The sequence below is a fragment of the Arachis hypogaea genome, chromosome 6, assembly GCF_003086295.3.
Source record: "Arachis hypogaea cultivar Tifrunner chromosome 6, arahy.Tifrunner.gnm2.J5K5, whole genome shotgun sequence".
NCBI lineage: Eukaryota > Viridiplantae > Streptophyta > Magnoliopsida > Fabales > Fabaceae > Arachis > Arachis hypogaea.
Genome location: NC_092041.1, coordinates 85,029,218 through 85,042,791, shown reverse-complemented (window position 1 = coordinate 85,042,791; position 13,574 = coordinate 85,029,218). Strand labels below are relative to the sequence as shown.

At 34.1% G+C, this 13,574-nt stretch overlaps 1 protein-coding gene and 1 pseudogene across 1 annotated transcript; one reads left to right on the top strand and one right to left on the bottom strand.

The window, feature by feature from the left end:
- Positions 1-6,221: 6,221 nt before the first annotated feature.
- LOC112805676 (WRKY transcription factor 6-like) lies at positions 6,222-6,803 on the bottom strand (annotated as a pseudogene).
- A 3,161-nt stretch (positions 6,804-9,964) lies between these two features.
- On the top strand, positions 9,965-11,431 carry LOC140173698 (uncharacterized). The gene is made up of 3 exons (XM_072198217.1): positions 9,965-10,018; positions 10,065-10,255; positions 10,456-11,431. Exons 1-3 carry the CDS (start codon positions 9,965-9,967, stop codon positions 11,429-11,431), a joined length of 1,221 nt encoding a protein of 406 aa, XP_072054318.1.
- The last annotated feature ends 2,143 nt before the right edge of the window (positions 11,432-13,574 follow it).

Genomic DNA, 13,574 nt, shown 5'->3' with positions numbered 1-13,574 from the left:
ATGTACCAAGAAATTTGTACCACGCTCTGTCACAAAATTGTTACAACTCAAATAACAAATATAAAAAAGTCCCAATCTCCAATTGCCCTGTTATTCTTGTGTGCCTGTAAAAAAGTTATATAAAATTTTTACAGAAATTATAAACCACTTGTTTGAACTTGACAGTACTTCATAAAAAAAATTTCAACAACCAAAAAATAGTTTAAACAAGACATTCACACTCTCGTAGCAAAAGAAATTCAACACTTAAAATTCCATAATCAATAAAAACTAAAGAAAGAATAGCTCTTAACATCACATTACTAGAATTAGGAAGATTAGGATTAGCAGCATCATTTGCTTATTACCAGCAAATTGCTTATTGATTAGCTTATTACTAGCAAATTGCTTATTGATTAATACTATCACCTATAACTGAAATCAATAAGTCATTCACAATGTTAAAAATAGCAGCAACACAGCCAAAAATCAAATAATCATCCATAAACTATAACTGAAATCAATAAGGCAGCATCTTTTGAACTCTTAACTCTTTACATTTTATACTTCTCATTTATTTTAGTTAAGAGATTCTTTTTTATGATTGTCTCAAGTTCTATAAATATCCTAAATACTCTTCTAACCTAATCTAAAGTCATCAAAGACCTTAGAAGGTATCTAATAATCTGAAGTATATCAAATGACTTTTTTAAAAGTATTTAAGATTAATATTTAAAATAACTCCTCTTCAGATAACGATATTTTATTCTTTGACCATAGAAATTGTTTTAAAGGGCCTTTTGAACTATATGCTAACATATTTTGATAATAAAAGTTTAAAATACTTGATAAATATTTATAGTTCACTTGCTTCAAAAAAAATTTCTTATAGCACGATTCAACCTCATTCTTATACCACATATCCAAAAATCAACAACTGAAATCAATAAGGCAACACCAAACCACACTAACAGCAGCTCTCAAAGGATAAATCCAATAAAAAAAATTAGAGTATATACCCATTTTGATCCTCAAAGAATTTCAAACTGGACACTTTAGTCCCCAACTAAAATTAATTATTCGATTGGTCCCTATTAATTAACTCCGTCAGTCACTTAGGCCCTTTACTCTGTTAATTCTAATAGAGGACAAAATAGTCCCTGACAACTCTAACAGGGGACAAAATGGACCCTGATCTCCTCTGTTTGAAAACGATACTGTTTTCTTTCAATTTTCATCATATCTCGTATAACACTAATAGTCTAACACGGTAACTTCAAACTACACAATGCATGCACACTCTATAAATTTAATGTTCACAAGAAAAAAAATCCTCAACTTGTTCTCAACCAATTTATAATCAGGAAACTAATGTCTATATCTCTCAACTAATTGTCGTCTTCGATGGATCCCATGAATCTAGACAGCAAGTCTGATTTGTTAAGACTCGTCATTGTTGTTGCCATCTGCCTCCTCCTCTACCCTAACATCTCCATGACCACATTGTCTACCACTCCGATCGCTTCCTTCAACTTCTTCTCCGAACCAATGTTCAGTAATCGTTTCAGTTTCCATATAAGCGGCAATGACGACATTGCTCTCGTTGTAATAGCTTGGATGCAAGGTCAACGCTGTCTGCCAACTTGGACTCCGAAAAAGAAGGAATGAAGTACTCAGTGTCTATTTCAAATGAGAATTTACATATGATGTTGAAAGAGAATCTTCTCATGATATCCTGATGTCCAACAATCTATATTGCTTGTCGGAGAATGGAGAAAGGCGTGCCCTTGGAGTAGTTGTAGAACTTGGTCTTGAGGATGCCATGGACGTTGTTAGGGTTGGAGGTGATATTATCAAAGACATGGAAGTGGATGCTTTTAGTGGGTGAAGTGCAGAGGAGGTGGATGTACCAGTCACAAGGATTTAGGAAGTGTGTGATCCATGACATGTTGAGGTAGGTGCGACACGTGTGATAATTACACCATGGCTTAATCTTAGAGCTAAAGAGGAGGAAGGAAAAGATGGAAAAGAAGACTGTGAAGGTGAAGAAGGAGAGTATGAATGTTAGGGTTATGCGAGATATGATAAAAATCGGGGAAGAACAGTGTCGTTTTCGAATAAAGGGGTCAAGGATTATTTGTCTTTTGTTAGAGTTGTCAGGGATCATTTTGTTCCATGTTAGAGTTTTCAGGGATCATTTTGTCTTCCGTTAGAGTTAACAGAGCCAAGGACCTAAGTGACTGACGGAATTAATTGTTAGGGACCAATCGAGTAATTAATTTTAGTTAAAGACTAAAATGTCTGGTTTAAAATTTTTTGAGGACCAAAATGGGTATATACTCAAAAAATTTTTACCAACAGCACAACAGATTCAACATTAAATTAATTTAAATGCACTAAACATTCTTGAAGTTCATTTTTCTTTCTGTTTAATGAGTCTAACCAGCAAAGTTCTAAAAACATGAGCATACGGAAAAGAAAACCCAAAAAAAAAGAAAATAATTTTTTTGGGACTTTAGGTAATTAAAATTCAAAAATGTAGTAGATCAGATCAGACTTCATTCAAACTTCAAAATTTAAAGAGGAAAAAAAAGCAGAATAAGCAGAAATCAGTGAAAACAGTAGAATAATTTCCACAAATCCATAACTAGCAATAATTTCAACAACACAAAATCAATTATTTGATTTACATTCATAAATTCACATTCAGAAATGAATCAAATACTCAAATAACTAAACAGAGCATAAAAGGAATAACCAAAAAAATGAAAGCAGTGTCACTAACCTTCAGCGGACAGTAGGACGGCAAGTGAAGAGACTACGGCGAGCGGTGAGCGATGAGGGGCTACACGACGGCGAGCGGCGAGGGGCTACACAACGACGAGCTGCTCCAAGCCTCGAACAGAGAAGCCAGTGAGGATGAGGATGATGTACTGAGCTAAGAGACAGGACCTGGGTTCGGGACAGGGGAAGGACGGAGACCCGGAGGCGCCGACAACCCCGGACGGTGGTGGCAGAACCTTTGAAGAAGCTAGGGTTTAATTTTTGTTTGGGGATTTTTTGAGATCGTGAGAGTGAACAGGGGGAGACTTGGAGCACGACCACAACGCAGTGAACGATGGCAGTTTCTCACTCCCTGCGGCGGTGGCTCCTGAGCACAATGAACGGCGGCGGCGCTGAGTCTCTCATTATGGCGGTAGCGGATGCTATAAGAGGGTTGAGAGTTGAGAGTTGAGAGAGGGGTTTAATTTTTTTTGTCTGTATTAAGTTGTTTGTTCAGCCATAACAATAAAAAAATAATAATAAATAAATAAATTTAATTTACCTGATAATTTTTTATAGTAGGTTATTTTTTAAAGGGTGCTGCACTCTCTACTTTATTTAAAGTGCACTAGCTTTCGCCTTATTTTTTTTTATCAATATTAGATATAAGTTTATTTGTTACAATTTTTTTAGTGGAAGTACATAAGAACATAGTATATAAAATGTAATAATTCAATATATATTTTTAAGAGAAATTTTCATTCTCTTCAACAATGAGAATAATTTATTTTTCTCTCTCTCTTATTTTTTTCTTGTTCATCAAACCATCAACATCACAGTTTGAACAGTTTAGAATATGAGATTTTTTTCATGGTGCAATGAGCGTAGAGAGCAACAAAGCTGTGAATCAAATTGAAAAAAACAATTGTGAATTGAGATCCTATTATTGCCAATTTTGCCATTTTATTTCTTTTTCCTAATTTTTCTTTCGATATTTTCTTTCCCCTTTTCTTACCTCTTCTTTTAAACTCATTCAATAGATTCTTTCTTGGTGAACATAATTATTTCGATCAATGAGTTAGAAGGAAGAAGATCTGAATCCTTATTACTCTGTGATTCATTGATTTCTTAAAATGACGAACATGATAAACAGATCCTCGAATAGTGATTTTGACAACCAAAGCAATGCCAATCTCCTCCATCAACTCACAAATCTTCAATCTCAAATTCCGCAAGTCGAATTCAATATCAATCAAATCACTGTTTGTATTACTTAATAAATAATTAAATTATTATATAATATAATTTTTTTATAAATATAAATATATGAGTATGTTTAAAATCATCCCAATCATTTTGTGCAAATTAGATGCGCCACCTTTGATGAATCATTAGATTTTATTGAATGAAAATCAAAGAATGTTATGAAAGAGGAGTACTCATAGACTTCATAAATATAAAATATATTAGTATATACATATATAAATACATTTTAATATAGAATATTTTAAAATTGACAAGTATAATATTTTATTTTAAAATAAATATAAAATATATAAATACATACAAAAATATTTTTTATTTATTAAGATTAATTATTATATAGTATTATTTTTAATTACATAATATAAAAAATTAAATTATTTTATATTATTTAAAAATAATTAAATTATTTATTAAAAAATATTTATTAATAGTTAATTTTATTAAAAATATATTATTGTGTGACATAATTTTTTAATCAAATATTTGTAAACATGTATTTTATTTAAAATAGTATATATAATATTATTTTAACAAAATTAATTATTATATAATATTTAAAAAAATGTGTAATATTTATATGTATTATATATAATTTGAAAAAATATTTTAACAAACTTAATTTTAAAAATTTTAAACGTATAATCTTTTCATGTATTATATATCACAATAAACGCGTAGAAACAATAAACATGTGATATCACAATAAAAATTTAAAAAAATAAAAAAGTTAATATTTTTATGTATTATATATAATATTTTAAATAAATTTTATTTTTATAAATATTTTTAAAAAATTACATTATATAATAATATATTTATATTTCTGTTACATTAAAAAATTACGTTAAACTATTTCATTTTATATTACGTTAAAAAACTATTTCTTTTTCAATTTATATTTCTGTTAGGTTAAAAAATTATATTATATAAGAATATATTTAGAGTATGTTTAAAATAAACACAATAATTATCTGCTTATTACATATGTTATATTTATATAAATCATTAGATTATATTAGATGAAAATCAAAAGTGAATATAAAAGAAGAGCATTGATAGACTCTAATAAATAGAGAATATCCTAGTAAATAGTTAAATATTTTAAATGACAATATTTTAATACGTAATATTTTAAATGTCAACAGAATCTTTTATTTTTTAAATAATTAAATATAAAATATATAAATACAAAATATATGAGTATTTTTTAATTTATTAAAATTAATTATTATGAAAAAATTTATAATATTAAAAGGTTATATTAAAATAATATTTTAAAATATAACATAAAAATATAAAATAATTAAAATTTTATTTATATTACTTGACAAATAATTAAATTATTATATTCAAAATTTATTAACTAACTATTTTTGTTAAAGATAATATTATATAATATAATTTCTATTAAAATATTTTAAAAATATAATTTATTTAAAATATTATATATAATACAAAAATATAAATATTATTTATTCATTAAAATTAATTATTATGTAAAAAAATTTATAATATAAAAAATTATATTAAAATGATATTTTAAACTGCAACATAAAAATATAAAATAATTAAATTTTATTTTATATTATTTGATAAATAATTAAATTATTATATTCAATACTTAACTAACTACTTTTGTTAAAAATATTATTATATAATATAATTTTTTATCAAATATTTTTCTAAATATAGTTTATTTAAAATATTATATATAATACATTAAAGGTTAAATTACACAGTTAGTCCCTACACTTTTAATAAAATTGTAAATTAGTCTCTATAGTTTAAAAGTTTGTAATTGGATCCCTGAAAAAAATTAAAATTTATAATTGGGTCCCTACCGTTCAAACACCGTTTGATTTAACGGAATATTCGAGTTCCACGTGTTTAGTAGTAAGGACTAATTTGTAATTTTAGTAAAAGTATAGGGACCAATACTATAATTTAACTATTCAAAAATGACCAAAAATTCCTAAGCCACCCCACCCCTCCCCAGCCCTCTCACTATCACTTCTCCACTTTGCAAAACAGAGAAAAAAGAGGAAAGAGCATCATGAATTGAAGGAACACGTTGCTCCTCAACTCTCCTCCGCCTCCAACCTTAAATGCAACAACTCTCGACTGCTCACAGCGTCTTCAGCAGTGACGTGATCTTCGTCATCATCGTGCCGATTATGGAGGAGATGGCTGCCGTTGTTGTTGTTGTTACCATCTCAAGTGCTGTTTGGTTTATTATTATTATTATTGTTATTGTTCTTGTTGTTGTTGTTATTGTTGTTGTTGTTACCTCCGATGATGGAGGAGATGGTGGCTGCAATAACGATGGTGAAGTTAGGATCGGTGGTGATAGCTGCAGTGATGGAATTAGCCAAGGATGACGACTGTTTCTGTGGTTGGTTGGATTCTCAATTGGGAAGAGGTAGCAACTTGTTGAGGCAATTGAAGGCCAAAAAATTTTGATTGATTATGTAGGCTTGAGTCTCAAAGTTTTGCGGATGACCTTGAAAATTGGGTAACTGGAACAAAGGGACAATATTAAGAGAATGATGATGCCTGATTGGAAGAGTAGAAGTATTATTAGTATTATTTGATGATGATGAATTTTGTGTGAGATCCAATGTGATAGTTGAGAATGGTGCCCAAACTGAGAGTGTTGCCATGCTTCAAGAAGTAGAAGAAGTAGAGTCCGATGAAAAAATAGCTCTTACTAGGAGGTTTGGGTTCATGATTCCATTTGCACTTAACATGGAACTTGATAGTAAAATAGTGGCAGCTACTGTGGTGGTTGATGCCATGGTCATGGCTGCCAGTGAAGAAAGGAGGGGAAGAGGGGAAGAGAAAGGATAATGGAAGAAAATTGGACATTATGGTAAATGTGTATTTTTTGGCAGTAAACGTTATTGATAATTCAATTACAAATTTTAATTTTTGTCAGGGACTCAATTACAAACTTTTAAACTATAGGGACCAATTTACAATTTCACTGAAAATGTAGGGACTAACGGTGTAATTTAACTTATATGAAAATATTATTTTATAATTTTTTAAAAAAATTGAATAAATAATATGTACCAATTACGTATATGAATCATATGTGTGTGTAATAGTGACTAATATAAGATTGATATATATTCTTTTTTTTCTTTAGACTCTCTAATATATATGTCACATCATAACTTTCTCCTTTAATCTTTCTTACTCATATTTATTTTGTTATAATATTAAATACATAATAATTTAAAATTATTTTTAAATTTAACATTATAGTTTCATATATATAATATTTATAATGATATATTTATAATCAAAATATTTTTATTTTTTTATTTTTTAAATATTTTTTTTATTTTTTTAGTGTGTGTTTGTGTAAGAAAAATTGGTGTACAAATATCTTTAACAAAATATTTTTTATTATATATAATTTATTAAAAATATATTTTGTTAAATCCAAGAGTCAAATATATAATTTTTTAGTTTTAATGTAACAAATTTAATATGTTATTTGATCTCAATGTTATTATATTATCATAATTATTTAATATATAAAAAAATTAATAGATATTATATATATATTAAGAAAATTACTACGTATTTTATTATATAAATATAGAAGTTTTTTGTTTTAAAAAATATATAATAGATAAATACAAAAAATATAGTATTTTTTATTTATTAGGATTAATTATTATACAACTTTTTTTAAATATTAAAAAATATATTAAAATAATATTTTAAACTATAATATAAAAATATAATAAAAATAATTATATTTATTTAGTAAGAATACATAAAGAATATACGACAAAAGGGAGAGCAATGAATGCCATAACTGAAATGAATCATACAAGAATATGGGGTAAGATTATCAATGTAGGTGAGGCCAAGTACAGAAGGGCTATGGGAGGGAAGAACCCTAGGATACGTAAGGGAGACTTTGCAAGAACTGAGGTGGAGAGCAGGCAACTTCTGAAGGGTGAAAGTTCTACAAGAGTGGAAGAAACTAAGAAGATAACACCCGTCAAGGACACCCAAGAAAATGGTTGGACAAAGAAGGTTGAAAGTGCCAGTAGCAAAAGAGAATTTCGATTGGCTGTTGAGGAGCTTAATAGGCGGCACGACAAGAGCCATTGACTTCAAAGCGTTACGGAGGGCCATAGTTAAGAACTTTCCTCAGGTCGTTGAAGTCAGGGAGCTTGGAGCATACAAAGCCCTACTAGTGTTTGATTCTGTGAAGAATGCAGAGGAAGCGTTTACTTTCAAAATGAATAGTTTTCTACAATTCTTTTATAGTGTATGGAGATGGGAGGAATCTGAACATAGTGAGACTAGAAGAGTTTGGTTGGAATGTCATGGAGTGCCTTTACATATTTGGTTAGTGGAGACGTTCAATAAGATAGGCGACCTATGGGGAGAAGTAGTCAAGTGTGATGATGTGACGAAGTCAACTTTATCTTTCAGTGTTGGCCAAGTATTAATCGATACCTGTGTCTTTGACGTGATTAAGGAATGGATTCATATCACGATTGGAACCAGTGGATTTGATGTGTTTGTGAAAGAAATAGGCCATGAAATATATGGGGATGATTGCCTTTTGGAAGATGCAAGCGTAAAGTCAACGTGTGAAAATGCTAACTCACATGCCGGCGAAAGGGTGTTGACGGTAGCGGCTCGGGATTCGACGGCTGACCTAATCAGGACACAAGCTAATGACGGTGGTGTAAACAAGGATACTACGGTCATAACAGATATATTTTCAAAAGAATGTAATCAAGACACTTTAATGGCCTTGAAGAGGCAACGGATAAATGATCCATACAAAATCAATGGATTTAATGAAAAGGCTGATATTGGAGAATCTGATGATTGCTTGGAGTGTGAATCTGAGAGAATTGTTACAGAGATATGCTTTGACAAAGGAAGTGGGGCCAAATAATTAGCTACAATAACTCACGGTGGGCATGAGCTGGATGCGATTTTATATAGGAGGGAGGCCCACAAAACTTGCAACATAGGTACTCATCTATTGGGGCATCTAAATAATGGGCCTGTGGAAGGATGTGGACTGGAGGGTTTATTGGGCGAGGTTAAGACGAAACAGGGAAGTGGTCATGGTCTGCTGCGTGGAGTCAGGAAGCTTCAAAAACGTGGAGATGATGATAGGCCGGGTCAGGGGCGCACTAACGGAGCCGGATTGGGGAAGCAACAGGATCTAACTTCTGGGCTTATGGAAGGAAGTGGACTGGAGGGGTTCTTGGGCAGGATCCAGACGCACCAGGAAAGTGACCATGGTCTTCAGCGTGGAGTCGAGCTGCATCAAACACGCGGAGGTGAAGCTGGGCCGGGTCAGGTGCGAACTAATGGATCTGGTTCAGAGAAGCAGAATGATCATTCACACAAGGCAGCACTTTGTGAGCGAAGTAGTGTAATGTCTCCTTTAGCAGACGGGGTGGGCGACCGGGCTAACATTGATGAAGGCCGCTTGAGTCTCTGTGCGTTGAGGAGAGATGCTGACTGTAGGCTTTGCGGGGAATCGGAAAAACGAAGCCAGGCACTGGCTCTGCGCAACTGTGACGGAGCAAGCACGGTGACACCGAATAGGATGGAAGGTGTTGATGACAAACTGGTAGTGGAGGAGTTAGTTGGTGAAGCAAGTGGCTGGGCTGAACATGGAGATCAATACATGCTGGGGCGGGCAAAGGTGAGCAATTTGGCAGAGATAGAAGGTGTAGATAAAGGCGTGGGTCAAGACAAGGTGAATGAGCAGGGTACAGTGGATGCTGGATCCAAGATAGAAATTGAGAGCGCAAATCCAAATTCTGACCAGAGTGTACAATTAGCAGAAAATAAGGAAACGTGGAAGTTAGCAGTGGAGTCAGGTGCGGTTTTCTATGACGATGAAGAAGATATAATGGCGATTATGCAAAGTTAAAATGAAGCTATCGCAGCAAAAAGAAAGATGGCAAAACAAAAGGAGAAAGCTAGGAGAAGCAGGCCCAAACAACATAACAAGGTGTGTAGAAATCCTTTTAAATGATTTATAGTTGTTGGAATGTTAGAGGCTTGGAGGGTATGGAAAGTTGAGTATGGTGAAAGAATTAAAGAAAAAATACAGGCTGAATATGCTAGGTTTGATTGAAACTAATAGGGAGGTGGTAACTAAGTTTGATGTAGCACGTTTGTGGGGTTGTGCTATGGTGGGTTGGGAGTTTGTGGAATCAGTTGGTGCCTCTGGTGGTTTATTATTAATGTGGGATAATTTATTATTTAAACAATCAAACTGTTATAAAAGGGATGGCTGGCTGTGCGTTGAAGGTCTACTGACAAAAAATAAGTTTACATGTGCTTTCTGTTTGGTGTATGGTGCACTTGCTCAGAGTGAGAAAGTAGTGATGTGGGAGGAGTTAAGCTACATAGTGGGTTTAAGCCAGGTCTCGTTTTGTTTCATAGGAATTTTAATGAGATACTACGATTGGAGGAAAGGAAAGGCGTTGTTAGGCTACCAGCATCTGCGGAGGATTTTAAGGTATGTGTGCAAGTTTTACAGTTAGTAGAATTACCGTTGACCGATCGAAAATTCACATGGTTTCAAGGTAGATCTTGTAGACGTATTGATAGGATCTTGGTCAGTTTGGAGTGGCTTGAGGAGTTCCCAGATACTCGTTTGAAAGGAGGATCGAGAGGCCTATCAGATCATTGTCCGTTAATCTTAGAAGATTCTAAATTGTATGCGGGTCCGAGACCTTTTCGTAGTTTGGATTCTTGGTTTGCACATGAAGGGTTTCTGAAGTTAGTAAAGGATGAGTGGAGAAACTTGGGAGATGATACGTTCACAAACAAGCTGAAGGCTTTGACGGTACCGCTAAGAAGATGGCACAAGGATAAGTTTGAGGACATGGATAGCAGGATAAAGAAGTTTAAGGAAGAGATAAAGAAGATTGATGATATGGTTAGTGTTGGTAGTTATGACGGAACAATGGAGGCTAGAAGGAAGGCTCTAGTGACTTACTGTGCAAAGTGGTATGTCATAAAAGAGATCCATTGGAAGCAAATGTCCCGATCCCAACATGCTCGTGATATGGATAAGAACACTAGGTACTTCCACAACCTAGCGTCGGCAAGAAGGAGGAACAACAGTATCGTTTCTTTAGTGATTAATGGAAGACTGGTACGGAATCAGGATAGAATAAAGACTGTGATTACATGTTTTTATAAAGAACTGTATAGGCAAGAGTATGCTCTTTTGATTGGGATCCGTGAGGGACTGGTTAAGAAGATTGATGATGAAGAGACATCACTGCTAGAGGAAATGCCATCAGCTGAGAAAGTACGAGAAGCAGTTTGGGATTGTGAGTCCAGTAAAGCACCAGGTTGTGATGGTTATAATATGAACTTCATAAAGAAATACTGGGGTGAGCTTGGTTAGGAGTTTACTGTAGCTGTGTTGGGCTTCTTCCAAACTGCGAAGTTACCAACAGATGCTAATGTTACTTGGGTGGCGTTAGCCCCAAAATTTGTGGGGACCAAGAAAATCAAAGACCTAAGATCGATTAGTATGGTGGGCTGTGTTTATAAGGTGATATCCAAAGTGCTGGTAAGAAGAATGCGGTTAGTGATGCCACATTTAGTGGGGGAGACTCAGTCTGCATTTATAAAGGGCCACAAAATACATGATGGTGTCTTCATTGCTTGTGAGACGGTCCAATGGTTGAAGTTGAGAAAAAAGCAGGTGGCTATTGTTAAATTAGACTTCCAGAAAGCCTACGACAGAGTGGGATGGAGCTTTGTGGATATAGTGCTACAGAAGATGGGCTTTGGTCATAGATGGAGGACTTGGGTGAAGGAATGTGTGACTACAGCGTCTATGTCGGTGTTGATCAATGGGTCACCATCCAAGCCATTCAAGATGGAGAGAGGACTTAGACAAGGAGACCCCCTCTTGCCTTTTCTGTTTATTCTTGTTGTTGACGTTCTGCACAGGATGGTGGGGGAGGCGGTAAGAAATGGAAGAATTTCTCCGCTGCTGGTGGAAAGGGACAATATAGAATTATCGCATCTCCAATTTTCAGATGATACAATCTTGTTTTGTCCACAAGAAACGGAGACACTTGTGAATTATAAGAGGGTATATTGCGGTGCTTTGAGTTAATGTCTGGCTTAAGTATCAACTTTGATAAGTCGAGTCTAATCCCAGTCAACTGTGAGAAGGAATGGGTGACGACTATGTGTGATTTTTTGGGATGTGCTGAAGCTGTGTTACCTGTTAGGTACTTAGGAATTTCTCTTGGCGCTAATCCTCGGTTGGTAAAGACCTGGAAACCAATTATAGACAAGGTGGAAGACAAGATGAGCATATGAAAAGCTAGATCGCTTAACAAAGCGGGTAAGTTGGTCCTCATAAAATCTGTTCTCAATAACCTGTCAATTTACTACTTAAGCTTGTATAAGATGCCAAAGGTGGTTGCAGAAAAAATAATTGGACTACAGAGAAGGTTCTTATGGAGTAAAAAAGATGGGAATAACGGTATACCATTGGTGAAACGGGAGGTAGTTCAAGCTCCAAAAAGCTAGGTGGCTTGGGGTGGGAGATGCTTTAATTAGAAATGCGTCGCTTCTATTTAAGTGGTGGTGGCACTTCTCAAAGGAGGACTGCCCGCTGTGGAAGAAAGTTGTATGCTTTTGTAATCAGTTGGACCCAACTGTAATGTTATCACACCAACCGTTGCTAACAAGAGGTGCCCGTGGAAAGATATCTGCCAGCTTAATATTAAGGAGCAACAGGTAAGAGATATGATGATCCGTGGTTTGTCTATGGAGGTGGAAAATGGCAGAAGAACTCGTTTTTGAGAGGATGCTATGGCTCTTTGAAAGATAGTTTTTCGAGACTCTTCTCTGTTTCAAATCAATAAGGATTCGTAATAGGGGATTATGGGTTTTGGGATGGGCTAGAGTGGGTATGGAACTTCCAGTAGAGGAGAGAACTATTCCAATGGGAGCTAGAATTGCTCAATCAGCTTCACGACCGGCTACGGGTTGTTAAATTTTTGAGTGATAGAGAGGATTCAGTTGTCTGAAAATTTGACAAAAATGGTATTTTTTCTACTAATTCCTTTGTGCAGGTGCTGCAGCGAGAGACTCTCTCAGAGGACATCACGAGTTACAGCTTCATTAGTTCCATTTGGAGAGCCTTGGTGCCTCCAAGAGTTGAAATATTTGCATGGTTTGTTTTAGTAGGTAGGGTCAACACGAAGGAAAGGCTAAGTAGACTCAGCATTATTAATCATAATGACAATATATGTGTTTTGTGTAAAAATGATATAGAATTTGTACATCACCTATTTTTTGCCTGTGAGTTTACGTGGCAGGTATGGTGTGCTTGGTTGAAGTATGCTGATAGAGCATGGGGTCAATCCGGGGACCGTCAAAGAGTTCTTTAAGAGCTGGACTGGTGTACCTGGTTGCAAGTTTGAGCAAAAGAAATAGTTGATAGGCTTCTTTGCGGTTACTTGGAATATTTGGTTGGAGCGGAATAACAGAGTTTTTCAGAGCACAGAGACAAGTGTTGAAGG

Coding starts and splice junctions, on each gene's coding strand:
- LOC140173698 (XM_072198217.1), top strand. CDS start 9,965: ATGGCAAAACAAAAGGAGAAAGCTAGGAGAAGCAGGCCCAAACAACAT. Junction 10,019..10,064: donor GGCCCAAACAACATAACAAG/GTGTGTAGAAAT, acceptor TTGGAATGTTAG/AGGCTTGGAGGGTATGGAAA. Junction 10,256..10,455: donor TCTGGTGGTTTATTATTAAT/GTGGGATAATTT, acceptor TTTGTTTCATAG/GAATTTTAATGAGATACTAC.